This window comes from Tachypleus tridentatus, chromosome 7 (genome assembly GCF_004210375.1).
Source record: "Tachypleus tridentatus isolate NWPU-2018 chromosome 7, ASM421037v1, whole genome shotgun sequence".
NCBI lineage: Eukaryota > Metazoa > Arthropoda > Merostomata > Xiphosura > Limulidae > Tachypleus > Tachypleus tridentatus.
This window is the reverse complement of record NC_134831.1, coordinates 22,911,290-22,932,751: the sequence shown is the minus strand read 5'-3', so window position 1 is coordinate 22,932,751 and position 21,462 is coordinate 22,911,290. Positions and strand designations below refer to the sequence as shown.

Below are 21,462 nucleotides of genomic sequence, written 5' to 3'. Positions count from 1 at the left end.
GAATATAATCATTTTTTATCTCCAGAATTCTCTCTCTTAATCATTCATAGTTTATGTATAATATACCTAATTACTATTACTCTTATTATTCTCATTAACAGAACCAGTACTTCTGTTCTTAGATTTTCATACATACAAAAACTCGGTCTCCAACAACATTTTCTAAATGAAGTTGTCTGGTGATATCTTTCAGGGCCACTCTATCATCTGTTACGATAAAACCTAAAAGTTCATAAAAAGCAGAAGTGCTTTGAAACAATATGGTACAAATTGTATGAAAATGATTCAGAACAATATATTACAAATTTTTAATTTGCTTATTCAAAATATTAGTTTCATTTCAGAAGAAACAGAAATATCTTATACAAGGTAGTGAAAAAACTGTAAAAGCACTTTCACAATACATATATATTAACAATTAATTAAATTTATTAAAATATTTTTAATCAAACAAAAATTAAGCCAACAGTATCTTTTCTAAAGAATCACTAAAATCTAAACAATGAAGTAAATGATACAGTTCTAAAACTGACTTAGTAAAACACCCTTGGATCATACTTTTTTTCATATAAACAATCATTTTTACTAAATTTTTATAACCTCTAACACTACACACACTGTAATTTGCAATGAGCAAATTAACATTTTGCTCATTTTCTATTTTAGATATATCTATTTCTATAAAAATGTGTATTGTTATTGATTTGTTTTTGTCACCTGTTCAGAATTTTAAAATTTTTGTCATGGAAATAAAACTACTTCGTAACATAATAGTTACAACTCTGAAATTTTTGTAAAGAAATTAGCAAAAGGTTAAAATCAGATTTTCTGCATTATATATTGGTCAATTAAACTTGTGTAGTAAATCTCAGTGCACTTTTTTGTTAAGCATGTTCTTGATTAGGCTTGTAAGCTTAAGCCTGTAACATGAAATTTATAATTTTCTTACACTGAAAAGGTATTTCCAATGGGTACTTACTTCCACTCACAAACATAGCTATTCTTGTTCTGTGTTGTCTTCTATTTGCAAAAATCTTTTCATATGCTACAAGCCTTTCACTCCCATGCACCTATGAACTGAAATGGTTTAACCAAGTCTTAATGCAAAATTCCATGCTATAAACTTCCACCAATAGTAGTGCCACACATATGCATGATTCATGTGATTTGCTACATGGTATTCTACCTATCATCTTAAACTTAGACATAAACGTCAGTACTCATTAACAAGGGAGAAGAAAGGTAGGAAGTGTGAGCAGAAGTAATATATGTCAGTGTAAGAAAATTATAACTGCTAACAATATACCTTACTTCTACTCACATACATAGCTAGAATCCAACAGCAAACAGATGAAGGGGCTCCATGTAAGGGAGAAAATAGAAGTATCCTTTTAAAATGTCTGAAGAACACTCTAATGAAGGAACCCTCTTATAAGAGGATTATATGAGGGAAACCACACAACTTGTGTACCAGAAACACTCTTCACCCAGACATGACAGCCCCAATGGAAATTTGTAAGGAGCGCATTATAATGGGAGAGAAAACTATTAGACGATGATCTTAACCACAATATATTATAATTCAATCTCCCTAATGAATAAAATGTGAGTAAAATAAGGGATGTGCTCCAAGGTGTGGAGTGGGTGGGACATCCAAAACTATCCCATCAGGAACTGGCATCCATGTATGAGTTGGACAAGGGTTATGCCATTGGTAAATCAACTACAGTCCCAAATGCAACTACCAGGAACTGACATCCGTGTAGGTGTAGGAAAGAAAATCATACCATCTTCATCTCAAGTTCAGCTGATCAGAAGGTGAACTCCCACCACCACTCTGTGAACTGGATACTCGTGATTAGATTGAAATAGCATACGTATATATCCCACTAAAATAAAGACCAGAACCATGTCAAGTGAAGCAACATCCTTGCATTAAAACATTCAGAATTAGCACAAGATAAAGAAGCAGAACAACCAACAAGTGCATTCAGCATGAACCACAACAATGGAGTAGTTCAATGAAGGCAAATTGAGTGAGAAACCAGGAACACCCTGAACACATGTGAAAACTTAGTTGACTGGTTCATCTCTAATCTAAATCTAAAACTCAACCACTGGAAGCCAACATACATGCAAGGGGAGAATGAAGGATCCCAAATGGTGAACTACATTTATGCTGCCTCACTGCATGTGGGAGTATATCATGTCATCTGGTTAAGCTCTAAATTCAAAACAACTGCTGGGAACTGCCTTCTATGTGAAAGTAGAATGAGGGATCCCAACTGCAAGATATGTGTGAGGACATGTGGTGATTGGTTCAGTTCTAAATCCAAACTCAACTGTTGGGAAACAAATTCTATGCAGGGGTAGGATGAGGGATCCCAATCATTATAACGAGCAATGCCAAAGTTACAACATCCCCTCACACAAACCCATGAAAAAAAACACCAAGGATCCATTTTGAGAATATCTTTTCATTTACACCAGCAGAATACTACTGTCCTCTCTACATAATGGAGTCTACTATTTATATACCTTCAATTCAAGAGAACAACTTCACGATCCACCACCCCAGTTGTGTGAAACCGGAAAGTGTTAAGAACTTACTCCACTAGAAGAAATGGAGAAGGGGCAAACAAAGTGTAAAGTCTAGAAAAAAGTTCACACCTAAGACAGTGCAATGGGAGACCATGAAACACCCTATTCTGAAATAGAGACCAAATCTGATTTATTCAATGGCAGGAATAGGCAGAAATACTATTTTCCATTAACTGTGAAATCCATGGGTTAGTGTGGTCCAGAATGGGCATATTTATAAAGCAGAGATATCAAAAAGAATAACTTACATGTGATCTTGTGGAATTACCCTTCTCTAGTTTATGTGTTTGTAATAACGGTGTTTTGTGACCATGAAAATTATGAAAGTGAAGACAGCATGGCCTTGTAAGTGAGTTTTAGTACAATTCTAAATGATTAAAGTATACAGAGTTGTATCCTAATCAAAACATGAAAAAGACCCCTTAAAAATAATATATATAACAAAAGTAAGAAAAATTTCCCAGTTACAGTCTCACCAAAGACTGAAAGATGGCAACAGGTAGAAGATGGTACCCCAATGAGGAAGAAACAGTTACCCAAAGCAAATAATAAAAGATCAGCTTGTCATGTGTAATTTCAGAGCTCAACACATGATGTAAGTATTAAGCCTATTTTAACATTATGTGGCAAAGGATAAGCTTAAGTCTTAATTTCACACCTGAGCTTGACTATGATTACTGACCAATTTAACTAAACTTATGTTATTGGACCAAAATAACTACAGATAATAATATTCATGATAAAAATTATTCAAAATCCATAACAGTATAACATCTGATCCTTACAAAGTCATTGGAGTGTATTTCAAAATGTGTGATCCCCCGAACTCGTGTCAGGGCCCAACAAATATCAGCTCATTGGATAATTAATCTCCCTATTGTGTGAAGTCAACAATTTTTCAGTCAAGGACTGCCACCTAAAGCCTGTGTAACTATGCTGATAGAAAGTATAATCTCCATAGCATAACTTCAAATACAGTTCAAAATGAGTAACCAAACAAAACCATGCTGGCAGAAAAAAAGAAAAAAGTAGAAAAAAAAACATTATAATAAAGTATTAAGTTCCATAACTGGGCAGAAATATAAAATAATTCCACTTTGGAATAACTTACAAATAACAAGTTAGTATCTCTATTGTATAATAAATACTAAACTTATTGAGATGAATTGTTATAATGATATGAAGAAAACAAAAACACTTCAGAACACAAATTTTGATATTAGAACACAAGCAGCACCAAACAAGAAATGATAGTTTGGTAAAATAGCAAAGAGGAAATAACATTAATCATGAGTGAGTGGCACTACTGTTGTTAGAGGCTGTCACATAATTTTCAGTAAAAATCAGATAAATCATGTGAATCAAGAGGTGCATATGTGTTAAATGCTTGTGGCATATGAACATTTGTTTGTAAACAGAAGGCAGCACTGAATGAAAATAGCTATGTATGTGATTAGAAGATACCTTATCAGGGTTGGAGATTTTTAATTATTAGTTACATAACACACAAATTTCAATAGAATGCTTTTGTCCAGATATTTTAAATATGAAACTGACAAAAAATAACCATAACTGATAATGATAACCAGAAGCTATGACAACTAATTAGAGAAATCAATCAACTTACCATTCAGTTTTATAAGTATGACATTTCTATTTTCTTCCCCCAACTTCAGCTTGTCACACACCCTCTGAACTAGCTGTATATTAATACCTTTCATATGTATCAAACTGGTCACAGCTAAATAATTCTTTACACTAAAACTATAAAATTAACTTACTACTTTCTATATAATTTCACTGTTTTAACAATATTTAAACATTTTAGCACTCTTACAGAAATAATTTGTCTTTGAATTACAAACTTGTGTTTATAATATAGGTAAGATATGTGAATCCTTAAAAACTTTCAGTACCTCAATGAAAAGTAATTACTATTAAATACTGATTTACCATTAAATAATACCTAATTTTTACTACAAAATTCCTGTGGTCACACTTAGTCTTGAAATGTTCAGTACCTTCAAAACATTGTGAAATTACACATGCAAAAAAACAGAAACTGTTTAACTAAGAAGTTCTCTAGCATTAAACTTTGCATTGTTGTTAATTAATCACATAATTTAGACACAATTTAAGTGGTTAAGTTACTTTCCACTTACCAATATTACTATATTCTGATAACACTAATCTAAAATAATGTTTTTAATTCCATTGTACTCAACAAAGAAAGCAAAAAAAAATTTAACAAAGAGTTGAGTGTGTCATATTAAAACTGGTTGCAGTATGCAAATCAGCTTGTGACATGACAACCATAAAGAATATAAATCTATTGTGGAATGCACTGTATCAAAACTACATGATGGCATGTTTGGTGACACTGCCAGTGAAAACTTAGGCATTATAAGGTTTGTCTCCATACACCCAAGTTAACAGTCTTGGAAAATTTTGCCAAAGATATTAAATAACAAACATATGCAAGTTCTGTAAGAATCAATAACAAAGTAGATTTTGGTCACAGTCTAATTGAATAGTCCACGTGTTACTGAAAATCTCACTTGAATTAAAAGAGCTACTTTTAAAAGTAGATCTGCTACACTTCTTGACCAACTGGAAAAATATTAAAAGTTGTTTGCATATAATTCCATGTTTCTGACTCTAAAGAGCATTTCTCTGAGTTTATCAAGTTTTCCACACTTACCAAGTTGTTCCAAAGATCTAATCAGAGTCCAGAAGAAAATGAAAGTGATCTAAAATGTACAAGTTTACTGCACAAAGTCCTTTTAAGTATGCTATTTCTGGTCCAGTCTAATAGTTTTTCACTTACAAAGTTCATTAATGTATAATGTATAAAAGGAGGAAAGTGGAAAACAATCAGTGTACTAAGGAAATGGGTACATTTGATAATCCTTAAAATAGATTTACTAAAAGGTATCTTAGGATAACTTCTGATGCAGTTATATCAATTATGATCAAGAGAATTTCTCCTGTTAACTTAATTGATGACTAATGTTGGATATATATTAATGAATGTATTAGTCTTATTAACAAACATCCAGGCTTTCAAAATGAAATATTCAGTGATTCAAAAGTTCTGTAATTTTAAAACAACATTGTGAGTTTTGTATAAGTGAACCATTCAACAGTGCAGAATAAAGAAATTATTTGATTATGTTCAGTTGTCTCTGAAGAAATTCTTTATTTCCCATAAAAACTTCCTCATGTTGGTGGCCAATGTGCTCTGCTCCTGACAGTACAACAAAGTCTAAATAAATCACTTGACAACAAATGCATATTAAAAGGAACAACTAAACCTATAGACTACCCACACACCCATTACAAATGATTCAATCAGAATTTTTCCGGTGCAGAAATACAACCACTTGAATCTCTTAGAAGTTTGTTTTGGGACTTGTTACTGTTCATTACTTGTGCCACATATTGCTTAGTATCTTGAACAGTAATATTTACAAATCTGCTGATAATACCAAAATTATAGGTAGGCTTTTAACTTTATTAATTGATATAATCGCTACTTATGAGCATTGATTACATAAATTAGTATCATATAAAATAGTTATTCAAAATTACAGGTAAAATGATTAATGTAATGCAAATAAGCAACTGAAATTATTATTTCTGATTATTACAATTTTTTATTATTCCAACAATTCAGGTTTCATGTGATAACTGAGTAGTTGAATTTAATTGTTTAACCCTTTGTTTGTGACTTGTGTAAATCTGCCTACCATCCCATGCACAAACATTTACAAACTTTTGCAGCAAACCATTCAAAATGTAGCATGCAAAATGCATCATATGATGTCAACTGCAGTTGAAGAGTTAAATCTCTGAATATGGCAAAAAGTGAAAGTGCAAAGGTCATGCCCTTTCACATAATTATATTTAGATGTTTGTGAAACTTTATTCAGAATGTATAATGATAAAATTGACATAGCTCATAACTCATTTTTTATATATGACCTTTCACACAATTATATTCAAAAGTTAATCACATAGCTTTATTCACAATGTATAATGATAAGACTGGCGAAAGAACACAGCTCAGAATTCATATTTGTGTATTATTTTACTTTATTTTTCTAATGTCAAAAAAATATTTATACAAATTTTGAAGCTGCAACTCTCAAAGTTTTTCCTTATATGCACATTATTCAGCTAATTACCAACAAAAGCTATAGACAATGACAAACTAGTATATAACTTGTCAACCTCTTATCTTTATCCTTTACTGAGATATCAATGTATTTTTCAACCCTCTTAAATACATGCCCCTCCCATACCTTTTCTCTTGTAAGAAATGTTTATAATTCTCTCTGACATTACTACTGGAAATGTTTATCGCATATTAAAAAAGCACTGTTTATACTACCTAATTCGCATGATATATCCTAGGGTGATCAGATTTCCAAACCAAAAAATCAGAACTGTTGAACCTTTTTTTACCAAATGGACCTAATGTTTTTTCTTCATAATGTAATCCATAATGTCCAATCTCCCACCATATAATATCAAAAACACAACTTTTTTTTCAAAACACTGGAACAAACTACCAAAAACTTGGACTGTCCTGGCAAAGCCAAGACATCTAGTTACCCTAATATATACTCCACTCAAAAAGTATGTAGTTTTGTGCTTAACAACAAACAAGAATAATAACTAAACAGATATATAACATTTCAATTATCTGTGTGGTTGAAATAATTGAAATAGTAAATAATCAGAATTATGTAATTAGTAAATTAAAATTAGTAAATAATCCTAATTATATTTTTGCAGTTGTTGAAAGTAATCAGAACAACTAAGTTTGTCATTTATTTTTGTGACATAATCAATTACTAAATTTACAAGACTAATCAGTATAATCACTATTCATATGTAATCAATTAAATCTCCCACCTCAAATAACATAAAAAAATATCAAAATTACATTTTTAGTTAATCCTTTCACAAAATACTTTGTATAATACATCCAAGTTTGTATACACATTTGTACATGTTAAGTATTTATACTATAACTTTTGATGCAGTTTGTGCATCTTCATAAAATTTGGCAGACATTTTTCAAAGATCACAAATTTTTAGTACACAAAAAATCACATTGTTTTAATAAAGTGTTTTTACTAAAGATATATTTATGAATACATCAAGTCTGTTTCCTCACTATTTAAAATTGCAAAGTGATTTCTTGTTATGATTAAAAAAAAATTCTTCATTCCAAAAATCTTAAATATTATTTGTATAATCTCTAAAACCTCCTAAATAATATTTGTTTTCATTAAGACTTTGTTTTTTCTCTGCTATCTTCTCTACCCTAACTATGCAAGATCTGTCTATTTGACTGACAGCATAAACATCATAAAAAAGAAATAAAATATAAATTGTTTGTTTTTTTTCGTGCTAGAATGACTACAGATTATAACATGAAAATATAGATGTCTATTCTAAATAGCTTAAGTCTCATAACATTATATATTTATATATATTTATTATTATTATATTCACCTTTCAGTCATGCTTGGTCATATTACACAAATTACATTGAACACCAAGTATGTTGCTAGAAATGAAATAGAGGGAATTTTGAAGGACAAAGTTAAGTAAAAATAGAAAATATTTATATGTTTGTCATAATGACTGTAAAAACAGTAACATGAGTCAAAACATTTCCATTTCCATGTTTAAATGAATGAACGAATACAATGAAATAAGCCCAATGGTGCAATATACCTGAACCTGGTATCCAGCTGCTGGCAAGAAGAAAAGGACATAATAAGATCAAACCTGTGACTGCTTTTAATACATAAAATAAACTGAGACTAGTAACTTATACCCATAGTCCTCTTCTTCCACGTGCAATTGTTTTGGCCAACTTTAACAACAAGTCACCCTGACACTCCACACGGTTCCTTCTCTAGTAACAAACCATGCTGTGTAACTGTCCAGTACATGGACATCTGAACCTTAAGTGTTGTTTTTAAGAGCAATTTCCATGTTAAGGTTAAAAATAATTACATAATCTCTGCAACCTCAAAAACAAATTTCAAATGGTTGTTTCACCTAAAACTTTGTATTTTATCACTTACCTTCTCTACCTTAAATTTATACAAGGTTTGTCAATTTGACTGATCTCATAATCACAAAGATCAAAATAACCCTCTTTTTGTTTTTCTAAAGTAAGCTCAAATTGTAATACAAGACATTTATCTATTCTAAATAGCCTTAAACTCCTAACATTATACATTTATTTATACTTAAATTATTTCATTACCTTTGAACCATATCTAACAACTATTTGTAACACTACAAGTTGTAAGGCTTTTGGCTAAAGTATAGTTCAAATTATGCCATCGAATACATTATGCACAGGCTACTGTTACATGTACCTCTTCAAAACATCTTATGACTATTATTTCATCTCTACTAACCTTAACTAACATAAAAAAGTTTATTATTTTTACATATTAGTTACTTTTATAATATTAAATAAAGAACACAAATGAAAAACAAGAAAAAGCACTTATCTGGATCTTTGTTTTTCTGTCGACTGTCGATGACACTTTGCCCTACTTCTTTTATAACAGCACTAAATAGTTTTTACTTAATTAAATGATGTATGAAAAAAAAGAGAATAATAACTTCCAAAAGGTTAAATATATCCTATAACTATCACAATTTGTCTGACTTTCTAACTATGTGGCAACAGCCATTAAAACTTCATCTAAGCTCGTTAATATGTTTCCCATTGGAATCAAACGTGGACTGGAAGTGAAATTGACAATTCTCTTTACAAAAGAAAATGTAATAAAACATCATCTGATAGAAAAACCTTTGCTTTCTACTGGTTATAAATAACATAGTATTTAATGTCAGAGAGATCTATTGGCAATTTCTGAAAGAGAGGAAATGACAGGTAGGTATGGTGATATGGATCTGTTGGTTTATTTCATGACTCTGTAACCAAATAAGTATGAAAGCTATGAAAATTATTCCTTGCCCAAACATAGATATTATAATGAATAATGCACTTCAAATTTTGCACTCTTGGAAGGGTAGTAAAAAAGTAGTGAAGACAGAATGAATACAGAGCAAATGTCACACTTCTCACACTAGGGGAAATTCTAGGTAGTTTTTTTTAATTGCCTTATAAAAGTAAGAACCTAAAACTTGTATACTATTAACACGTAGATTATTAGTTAAGTTTTTGTGCTATATTTATTGGTATACCATGAGAAATAGTAGTTTAATTACTGTACATATGTAGCTCACTAAAACCCTGAAACATGCACACAAAAAAGATGTCTATGGAGAGATAGATAATAAGCATTTAGCTGACATTTACAATCTTTGTAGACTACTATATATTAGTAACATTGGTCACAAAATTCACAACAAATTTCATGAGCACAGAAAATATATGACCAATAAAAATCTTGATCCTCTACTTAAAAGACACTTTTGACAAACCTTATTTTACACATCTTTAAACTATCCTTCTGAAATCTGCACCTATTAACCTCTGCCTATGTGAGCAAAAAGATCAGAACCTAATTTACAATTTGTGAGCCCTTTCTCCATCTGATTTAAATGAAAAATTTTCAATTGTGTAATAGTTGTTTATTCTCATGTTTTTCCACATCTGATGAAGAGCTTGGATGCTGTGGTAAGCATTGAAGTATCAAAGTATACAGTAGTGACAGTTGCAAGCAGCAGAGGTGGGCAAGAGGAGGTTGTTAGATTCAAGAAACCAAACAAGTCGAGCATTAACCATCCTCTTTAAGGTCTTGCAGAAACAGCTCATAAAATCAGTTGGATGGTAGTTTGAAGGAATCTTGGAATCCTTCCCAGACTTAGAGAAAGGTAGAACAATAGCCTGTGCCACACATCAGGAAAAACATTCTCCTGCCAGATCCAGTTACAAACAACCAGAAAAATGGCAAAAAAGATGCAGGAGATAGATGGGGCAGCATCTCTTAGTGTGTATCATCAGGTCCAACCAATGTACTGCCAGTTCGAGTTCCACCAGAGTAAAGGGGTGTTTACAGTCATAAAAACAATCAGCCCAAATGGAAAGAGGTGATCACTCTGCGTGAATCTTAATGGCTAAAAAGGTGGAGGATGAAGCAGAAGTGCTAGATACCCAGCAAACACTTTCACCAAGAGTATCGGCTATGCTCCAAAAATCAGCTTCTTCCTGGCCAGAGAGCAAGATTGAAAGGGGGACAGAATTATACTGCCACTGACCTTTAAATTTTATCCCATATGACTTTGGAAGTAGCAGTAGAAGAGATGCTGGTTGTGAATTTAATAAAAGATTTCTTCTAGTTTTGACATCTTACCTCCCGAGCTTGTGGATGGGCAACAATGTTAGCTATACAATTTTAATATACGTGGCATAAAGAGAAATATGCAAGTTATGCATCATTGCATAACAACTGAAAACTTTAGGTGTACTCATTATGTGACAGTTAAAAGACACACAATTTAATTATATCAATCAACTGTGCATGTGATGTACTTTCTATGGCCTACCTTTGAAATGAATACCTGAAAAAGCACCTGCATCATTGTTTTGCAATTATTTCGATAGACTTTAGTTACAGTAACAATGCTTGCTACCATCAACCATTAAATGTGTACTGAACCAATTTTTGCTAATTCAGTGACAAACTGGCAATTAACATGAAACACTGACTACCTGTATATAAGACTCAATGAAGTGCAAATTCAGTTGAATCAATTATATGATAGTTTTGTAACCATTGTCAATCTTTCTGAAGCACAGTTCAGACTACAGTGTGAAAACTTGCTTAGGCTAGTCAGTAGCATTAATACCCATACTAATGTCAGATGACTAACAAATATTCCATTCAAACTTATATTAAGCTGGTTACACTAAAAAACATCATAGAAACACTTAAAATCTCCAACATAGCTTATACCAATTTCTAATACATGTTGTAGGCAATACATTGACAAATGAGTTCTAAATCAACATTTACTGCAACAAAGCAACAAAAACTAACTCAAAGAAAAACAACAAAAGTCTTCAAATGTTGAAACTGCCTTAGTGTATAGAAGTGGTTGTAAAAAGTTATCGTAAAAGAGAATTGCTGTATTCAATTTAATAAGCTAAATATTTATTCACATTTAAGCTAAAATGTAGAAAAAAAACATACTTTTAGCTCAAAATGTGCAAGCTTGGTCATTTTGACCAACCTTTTTGCCATTGAATTTGTCAAACTTCAGTAGACATTAGAAGTATATAGAACACAAAAATCAGGTTTTATAATAAAGTATCTTTCCTAAAGGTTTGTCAACAAATTTATGAAGCCTTTACTGAGTCAGTATAGGATAAAAAGTGACTTTCTTGCTAAAAACACACTTTTCATCTTACAGTTTTGTATCTCATTCACATAAGTTCCAAAACCTCTTAAAATTATAGTTTCTATCTGTTTTCAATTAATTTATTGTGTTAATGCTGTTTGAATCATGTTCAAACTTGTGTAAGAGAGCAACGAATTACTGAGGCAAGAGCATAAGAAAACTGTACAAGTTACACAACAAAATGTTGACATAACGAGCTGCATCACTTGGACAGCAGCTTGCGTGCATTTGTTGAGGAAAAATCTTTTCATTTAATTTTCATATAATGCAACAAGTTTTTCATTTATCATAATTTAATTACTTTTCTTAAAAATACATATAACAATAAATACAGAGCATAAATGAATATTCAAAAATTTTACATTTTATTCTTGAGGCCATCTGCACTTGAGTGTGTAATATATTTTTTCACAGTATGCTAATTTATATATTTGTCCAAAACAATTTCTCTATGTTTCAAATATGCATTCTATAAAATAAGAAATAATCAATAGATTAAAACTAAAAGCCATTATCATTTATCTCACTTTTTACTAATATATAAATAAAATTAAAATAACTTCTTAGAGCAGCATCTTTGGTCCCAGCTTTCACAGTGAATTACTAGCTTTTCCTGCTCAAATAAAATAGTTGTCTCATCTACAAAGTGCAGAATTTTCTCTTTTTATAAGTTAAACATTTTCAATAGCAACACTACAAAGACTTATAAACATTTCCTCAAAGATATAGGTGGGGTGTTAATGTTAATTGAACATATATAGTGATATCTCAATAAAGCAAGAAGATGAGAAGTCAAAATTTTATATTCAGATTTATCAACGTGTATATGTTTCCGACTCATTAATTCAAAACCCTTCTAAGCAGACCTCAACCAATCCCAGGTGCCAGGTCACCATGAAAACTAAAACTTTCATTGTGGCACACAGCATTTTCTCCTAATTTATTCATTCATAGGTCTGTGTGAAATAGAACTTGAATCAATGACAGTTCTGGACTATTGGAAGTCTGGAACTATTTTCATACTTTCCAAGTCCTATCAAACTCTGTTTTTAGGATTTTAATGGTAGATCCAGCATTTCTTCAAGTGTTTTCAGATATGAAGTTATGCAGTTGTTCATCATGTTACTAACTTTACAACATTTTGTTTTTCTTCTTTCTCTTAATTCCACCAATCACTGCACATTTTTAGACATATACAAGACCAAAGGCAGTTAAGGTGGTATTATCAAGTAGTTGTTGGTGTCATGATCATTAGCAAGCAGTCATTACTGTGAAAGTAAATAAATATCAACTAGCTATGCAATGCTGGTCTGGGGAAGGGAAACAATCATGAATAACAGAAACAGTACATAATCGAAGAACTAATGTATCTCATTAGTTACCCCATTGTTTACTCTAAATAAACATTGTTAATACATTTAAGTTCCTTGTTTTAACTCATAATCCTTTTACTGTTGTTTAATCACATTATCAAAACAATTTATAATATAACTATAAAAGTAATGATCAGTCATGCTCATTTTCTCCAAGTTTCACAAGTTCAATTCCACTTTTTCTCCTATATTACGTCCTCTTTTAGTTAAATTTAATCAGTAAAATAGACGTAACTAACTCATAAATTTCTTTCTCTTCTGTTATACAAGTAACTTGTAATTACAAGTAAATCCAATGCTATACATAAACACCTACAAACAATCTAAAGTGAAAATATTTTTCAACTTACTGTTGATTTTCCACATCCCCGAGGACCAATAATAAGCAAAGAATTGCTTTCACCCAAAGTAACTGTTCTCCATAATAAATCTTCAAGATGCCTAAAAATATATAGATATCAAATAAAACTATGATTTGACTAGCACTTACTAAGAACCAAAAATTTAACAAAGATTAAAAAGATTCAATTTGTAATTGCTAAATTACAACTGTCAATGAAATCATCAAATGGGCAAGAGAATTCCCTGTTGATTTTTCCAAGTGCAAAAGACTTTCCCAAAGGCACAGTATCACTAAATATTTGCTTCCAACATATGTTTTACAGTGTTATTATACATGACAAACTGATTAATGATTTATCAAACAATAAGGAAGTGAATCATTTTTAAAAACAAAACAATAAATGCTTGTCAGGAGTTTTAAATTTTAAATAGCAAATGTTTCTCTTTCTAGAAATACTGTATAATAGATTTACTGTTGTTGGGCTGGTTCTTGTTAATTTTTCAGAAAAATATAATGCAAAGTCCTGTCCAGTTAATCCTAAAAGAAATTTATTTTTTTAAGTATAAGCTATACATTTCTTTGGATTCACAAATTAATGTCAGACATTACTTCACAAATAACATTATATACTCATACATTAATATTCTCATATATTTATTTCTTCTTTGAAACATGAAGTCAATAATCATAAAATTGAAGTAACAAATAAACTAACAAATTTATCAACTATTAATAAGTCAATCACCTTATTAATCAATCAACTACCTAAACTAACATTTTATATCCCCTAAATCACAGTTTAAATTTTCAAAAAATTCTAATGATTAAACTATGTTTTAAGGGATTTAAATTATCAACATACTCCACATTATCTCAAAAGCCAATCCACAGGTTAACTCTAACTCAACAGTCTAGAAAGCTAAGTGGTCTGACTCTGTAACAACATTTTAAGCTAAGGTATGGAGATTTTTTTCTCAGAGATAACCTGTAACTGAACTTGTACATTCTTGTACGATAAAAATAAACCCTAACATTTGGCACAACTGTTTGTAATTTAGTGAATTTTTATTTATTTCATGTATTTAATTTAGAACACAAAACAATAACACAAAAAGAATAAAATTTTCTGTAGCTATTATTATTTAACTGGCTTTCTAACTAAGGTATATATTCATTAGCCCTTTCACAATGGGTCAAGGATCAAAGTCCATTTCATCAAGTTTGTTAATATGCATTCAAAATTTTATTGAACTACCATTTTATGAATTTATATCAATACGTTTGGAATCAAACTGTAGATTATAATTCAAACTTTTAATATTATGTGAGTTAATTTTTTAATATTTACTGTTACATTAAGAAATTAACTCCCATAATATTAAAGTTTGAATTATAATCTACAATTTGATTCCAAACTTATTGACATTATATGAATTTTAGTGAGTCAAGTTGTACATTGAATGCAACATTGTTTGCACTGTCAAAATTTCATTCAAAATTAAGAACTCAAATTACTAATATTGACAAGCAAGAATATAAGATAATAACCTCATATCTTTCTATTTTGCTGAGCTATGGCCTATGTACTGAATCAAGCATGGTAGCCCCATTCAACTCTTTCCATTTTTTGAAATAGTCCCTTATATACACTTACTTCAATGTATGACATTTATATAACCAATCAATAGCACAGAATGTCCTCAGAGTAGATTTCTCTGTGATTTTAATCTTTGGAAAGTCTTCCATGTTCTTTTTGATCCAAAATTTCAATTAGGTAGGTTGTATCTTCAGTCTGCTCAGAGTTTCGTATTTTATAAAATCTGAATAAACATTAATTAGTAAGCTGAATAAATTGCAATAGTATTCTATGATACCAGTGCAGTTATTTATGATTTTTTAGTTATTCAACTTATACACATATAAAACTTAAAAAAAAAAGTTTGTTTGATATGCTCCACATGCAAAATTTTCAAAGGCTCAGCAACCCACGTCCAGCAACAATTGAGTACAAAGATCGTCCCAAGATGAGAATTGTTTGCTTTACTTCTTGATTTATTGTTCTATATTTTAAGAAAAATAAGTTTAATAATTTATTTCTAAATAGTAATAATCCACATACATAAATATATAATATATAGTAATTGAAATATGAACATACTTTACAAAATACTAGTCCACTAAAACACAGCCAAGACAGGGAAGACTTATGGTCAATTTTATATCACTGGGTAGGTGGCCTGAGTGCATATGCCCTGCATCAATGCAAGTTATGTCATGTTGGGTAGGCATGACTGGAAGGTCAATATAATAAAAAATAATAAATTTATATGTTCATATATAGCATTATGAGAATCTATTTGGACTAAACATTTGTATTTTCATGTCATTCTAGCACAAAAAAGCATAATTTATATTTATTTTTTTATTTTTTATGGTAATTACAAGGTTAAGTGACAAGTCTTACATAGTTTGAGTATAGAAAAATAACAAAATATAGTCTTACTGAAAACAAATGTTTCAAATCTACTTAGGAGGTTTTAGAGATTACATATAAATAATATCTGAGATTTTGGGGCATAGAATAGTTTTCTTTATCAAAGCATGAAATCACTTTGCACTCAGACTAGTACCAAAACAGACTATATTCACAGACAAATCTTTAGTAAAAATATTTCATTAATAAATGTGATTTTTTGTGTACAAAACACTTGTAATATTTATTAAAAGTGTACCAAGTTATGTGAAGATACACATGCTATATCAAATGTTATAATGACTGGAAACTATAAAATTATAACAATATCAACAAAGATTTTGCAGATGTTACCAAAATCATGTGATAAATGCTTGTTCACCATTTTACACATCACTCTAGAGTCTGTAGTACCCTGATATACTATGCACAAGATAAACTTAGCAGAACTGAAAGTGCAATAAATTATGTCAGATGCTTTATATTGAGATTATCTGAGAATGTTAAGCACCTACCAGGCTTTCAAAGTAACCTGTACCTTTTCCCAGATGGATTATTTTCTGATGTCACAAGAGACACAACACTATCACCAACAACATTCAACCCTTACAACTTGTACCATTATGTAATTAAAACAGTCTTGTCATATATAGGCCAAGACCTGAAGGCATCTAGACTTCTATATGCTTACAAGTACTTCACTGCAGGCTGGATAGCATATATGATCCAGTGGCTGATTCCAAGAGATGAAGGCTGCCATCTCATTATGGCTACAGTTTTTAAGACTGTTGCCAAGATGAATTCAGCTATCTGATCAAAATCTCTTTTAAGGCAGATGTGCTATACCGACATGTGCAACTTTTCAACACAAGCTAGATAGTAATATGATCCAATAAAAATATATTTTAAAATAACAATTCTCCTATTTTCGGGGGTGCAGTATAATCATCTTAGTATGATATTTTAAATTTTGTAATAGTACATGATGACTTGTGACATGTGTAGCACTGGTCATTCTAAAAGTAAATGTCACCTTTAGTGTAGCAATCAAAAGCCAAGTGTATGTTGATTAATAGAGCCTGTGGTTCTATCAGAATATATGGGGTTTATGACAGTTGGCTTTCAGTGACATTTTTTCTGTTCTTTGTGCTTGGTGTTGTATTAATTTATCACTTGCCTATTTCTTTTAGATCATGCACAATTTTCTCCTTACATTGACTCCATTATAACAATCTTTTATGACCACAGAAGAATAGTATGTTGAAGCTAGAAGAAGGTTGATATTTTCTTAACAATATATTTTCTGAACTATGTTTTGGTACATATCATATTAATATTGTATGAAAATTATATTTCCTCACAATATTATTATAAAATGTGGTAATTATTTCAATAAAGTCAAGTTATAAATTCACAGTTGCTTTTAACTATTGAAATGAAGGGCTAAGTTTATTGCTGTCATATACCATAATAATAATGTCTAAATATATCTCATAATACATTTTAAAGATGAATACATTTATACAACATACATGGTTAATATGTCATTAACTTCATCTATCCCACTCTTACATTTCATTGATTTAGATGAGAATATAAGCATGAGGAGCTGGTAAAATAAAGTTGTATAACTCTTCAAATAAGCCCAGCATCAGGAATTTCAGGTAGAAGATTTAGATCTTTATATTAACCTTCAACATCCATTCCTAAGAGCATCTCCAGATAGACTTGTGTCCTATTCTTGGAGGGGTAAAAGCTTACTTGAAATCAAGTGTCTACATTGTGCACAGAAAGGTAATCTTGTCAAAGCTGCTCAGAAGTAACAATTTTCCTATACTGGAAATGTATTTGCAATAAGTACTTACACATCTATTCACAGAATTAACTTTTGTTCATTGTTGTTTTTTTAATTTTGCACAAAGCCACACCTGAGCTATCTGAATTAGCCATCCTTAATTTAGCAATTTAAGACGAGAGGGAAGGAAGCTAGTCATTGCCACCCACTGCTTACTCTTTTACCAATAGTGGGATTGACTGTAACTTTATAATGCTGCCAAGGCTGAAAGAGTGAGCATATTTGGTGTGATAGGAAATCAAACCTGTGACCCTCAGATTACAAATCAAGCACCATAACCACCTGGCCATGCCAGGCCAGAATTAGTTATTTTCATTCACTGCTGCCCTCTATAAGCAAGCTTTTTCTATATCCATGTCACAAGCCTTCTGATACTCCCAAATGGAATTGAAAGATTCCAACATGTGCCTCATGCAAATCATCATGAGTCACTTCTCCAGTAATAGGAGCATGACATAATGACTCCCTCTATACTCCTCTAGAGATGATCAGACCACACATTGTGTGTCTGACCTTGACTCAACTGGACAGATTGGAAACAGTAAACTGTTTGAGAGGTGACCTGCACTATACATACAGTGCCACAACTACTTTACTTTCTACCATACTGTGCTGCACACAATCAGTGAAGTACTCTCTAAAGGTCCACCATCTCAGTGGCTAGAAACTGGTAAGTGGCAAGTGGATTAAACTGGCACTGGTGAAATTCAAAGATGTACCCAGATCCCCATCAGTTGTCTGCTATAAAGGCCTTTCACTGGTGACAGTGCAATTGGTAATCACAAAACTCAATTTTTAAAACCTGGCAAGCAGTAGTCAAAAAAGTGGACACCACTTATCCTGAGGCCAATTGTTTCCAAAGCAATCTATGGAAATCAATGTCTAGATTTGGAAATTAAGTCATTTTAAAACCAGAAGTGTGACTACAGTGTTCTTGGAGAACACCTCATCTCCAAATGAGAACAAGTAAAGACAGGCCAGATGAATTTTGCACTTTCCATTACCCCTAGTCTGATGTTGATAATGGGAAATAAGCATACCCTAGGAGACAACACCAGCCATCTAACAGGACCTTGTAAAAGATAAGAAAATATACATAATGTTCTCAAAGACAGTGTGTAAATTGAAGAACAGTGAATAAAAGGAGCCAAAATCCCACAGGACACAAAACAATCAGATGATGAAGATAATGGAAAAAAATTATGTATGAAGTGATCCATGTTCCGACCTAAAGGATCTTCTCAAATGGTCAGAGAAAGTGAGATACAAAAGTAAGACAGATGATAAAGCTTATGTAAGGATATGTGAAATGGTCTGGTAGCATCAATATCCAGGGAAGAATACACCAACTGTAAGATTTGGCAGATCTATCCTGCAAGAGATCTCTGAATGAAGATGGGTCCCATGTCAGAATCAAATGATAATGGGAATTCTGATAAGGAACCAGAGTAACAACAAGCTTAAACTGGGCACATAAGACAAACTAGGTCCAAATAAGCAGAGAAATGAAAAAATGAAAGGAATGAAATAAGAGAAAGAACAATCACTTTCACAAGTAAAACTCACTTGGAATATTGTGCAAGTTTTGGTGTCCTTATTCAAGAAAGGATACGGACTTGTTAGCCAAGTTTCAAAGGAAGGCTACTAGGATTATTCTGAGAATAGGATTTTTTTAAAAGGATATATTAAAACCTCCTTATGGGATATGTTAAAGTAAGTGAAAATAATGTTACTGAAATTCACAAAATTAGATATGATACCAACAGGTGAAAGGTATGCAATTTCTTTATGTTACATTTTAAAATAGTAGGATAAGTAAAAAGAGATAAGTTTAAGATTTGAAAAACTCAGGCTATGCTCCACTTGGGTTTTATTTTTCTAAAAGGTGATTGACATATATAATGAATTGCTGTCAGCATTAATGGATGCTGAAACTTTGCAAGTTTCAGAAGGAAGTGAAGAGTTTAATGAACATGATTGAATTTTATTTAATTTTTAATTGACGGTAGTTTTCAGAATTGTATTGAAGAACTAAAAATGGTCTTTTGTTATCCATGATATATTAAAATTTGTAATCTTAAAAAAATTACTTAATACAACAGCACAGTGGATTTTTATTGCTGTGTTGAGGTTTTGGAAATGTAAAAACAACAATATATGTCACAAAAACTTTCACATGATTTAGAAGTCTTACAGTTATATCATCCATAACATAGGCATACAGAGGTGATTAAGAAACAAACTGTATAAATACTCAATTAACCTTAACACTAAATCAAACACTTTAACTCAAACTTTTATTTTAAAATTTTCAAGTCCTGCGAGCACAGTATGAAACACGCTGATAATTAAAAATCTGAATTAAAAAACAAAACACACCCATATTTTCACTTAACCCAGTTATGGTTTAATTGACGAAGTTTATGTATAAATTTCAGTCAAAACATTAAATTCAACTTATGCTCACCTCCTTTCTTCATCAAAACAACCGAGTGATGTGCTTATCTCACAGCAGATATTGTTAACATTAGAACTCAATTGTTTTTTCAAAATACCTCGAACTCGTGCTGTCGATTGATTTGTCTTCGCTGTACGTTTTTTACATCGGCTAATCTGAGACCCATGTTTGACATTCACAATGCTATGACGACGTGAAATCTTTTCGGCCATACTTAGAAAGAAAAGATATAAAGGTTTCGAGTTTGAACCTCTTTTAGTATTAATCGTTTGTCAAGCCTTTCTACAGTACAATAACTAAACGAATGGTGAACAGAATTAGAAATGATACAAAATATTTGTCTACCTTTCTGAATAAAGATGCAAAAATAAAATCACTAAATGATGAACGTAAAAGCCGGAACAATAATTACAGCCTGGAACAGCAATGTTATAAAAAGTAACGAAGTCTATTGTCCTTTCAATACTTTGAAGAAGTGCATACTAATTGCATTGAAATAAATAAATAACGTGTAATATATTAAAATAACATACATAAATTTTGCTTGGCTTGAAAATGCCCGCGTACCTTGCTATCAAAGTGCGCATGCGTAAATACTTCAAAGGATATGAACAAAAGGAGGAAATAAATACACTTAATTAATTATTAAGGTATTTATTACTTTTATTAATATCTCATTAAAGTTATTAAAAAAAGGCCGTAGGCATCAAAAGTTTAACTAATGTTAGGCTTAAAACAAGTGGATTTACAGATTTTGGTGTCTACAATTAGAACTTTTTAAATTATTCTATAAATCGTTGTAATAAATATACTAATTTGATAGCAAATCTTTTACGAGTCTCAGGTACAAAATTAAGATACCGTTCCGGCACACGAAAAGCCCAGAACGCTTATTTCACGCTTGCATTAACTAGCATTGGTAAACATACTACAAAACAGGCCCGGCATGGG

General features: G+C 31.2%; 1 protein-coding gene across 4 annotated transcripts in view; it reads right to left on the bottom strand.

Moving 5' to 3' along the window:
• Orc4 (origin recognition complex subunit 4) overlaps positions 1 to 21,095 on the bottom strand; it is a 72,135-nt gene extending 51,040 nt beyond the window's left edge. For 3 of the 4 annotated variants that reach the window (XM_076510744.1, XM_076510748.1, XM_076510747.1), the window contains exons 1-4: positions 20,521 to 21,095; positions 13,733 to 13,823; positions 4,229 to 4,301; positions 137 to 222 (exon numbers count right to left, since the gene is read on the bottom strand). In XM_076510744.1, the coding sequence (XP_076366859.1) occupies positions 137 to 222; positions 4,229 to 4,301; positions 13,733 to 13,823; positions 20,521 to 20,723 (453 nt within the window). In that variant the 5' untranslated portion in view covers positions 20,724 to 21,095. The remainder of the gene's footprint in view (positions 1 to 136; positions 223 to 4,228; positions 4,302 to 13,732; positions 13,824 to 20,520) is intronic. The other variant, XM_076510746.1, reaches the window with a different exon arrangement.
• Positions 21,096 to 21,462: the final 367 nt, after the last annotated feature.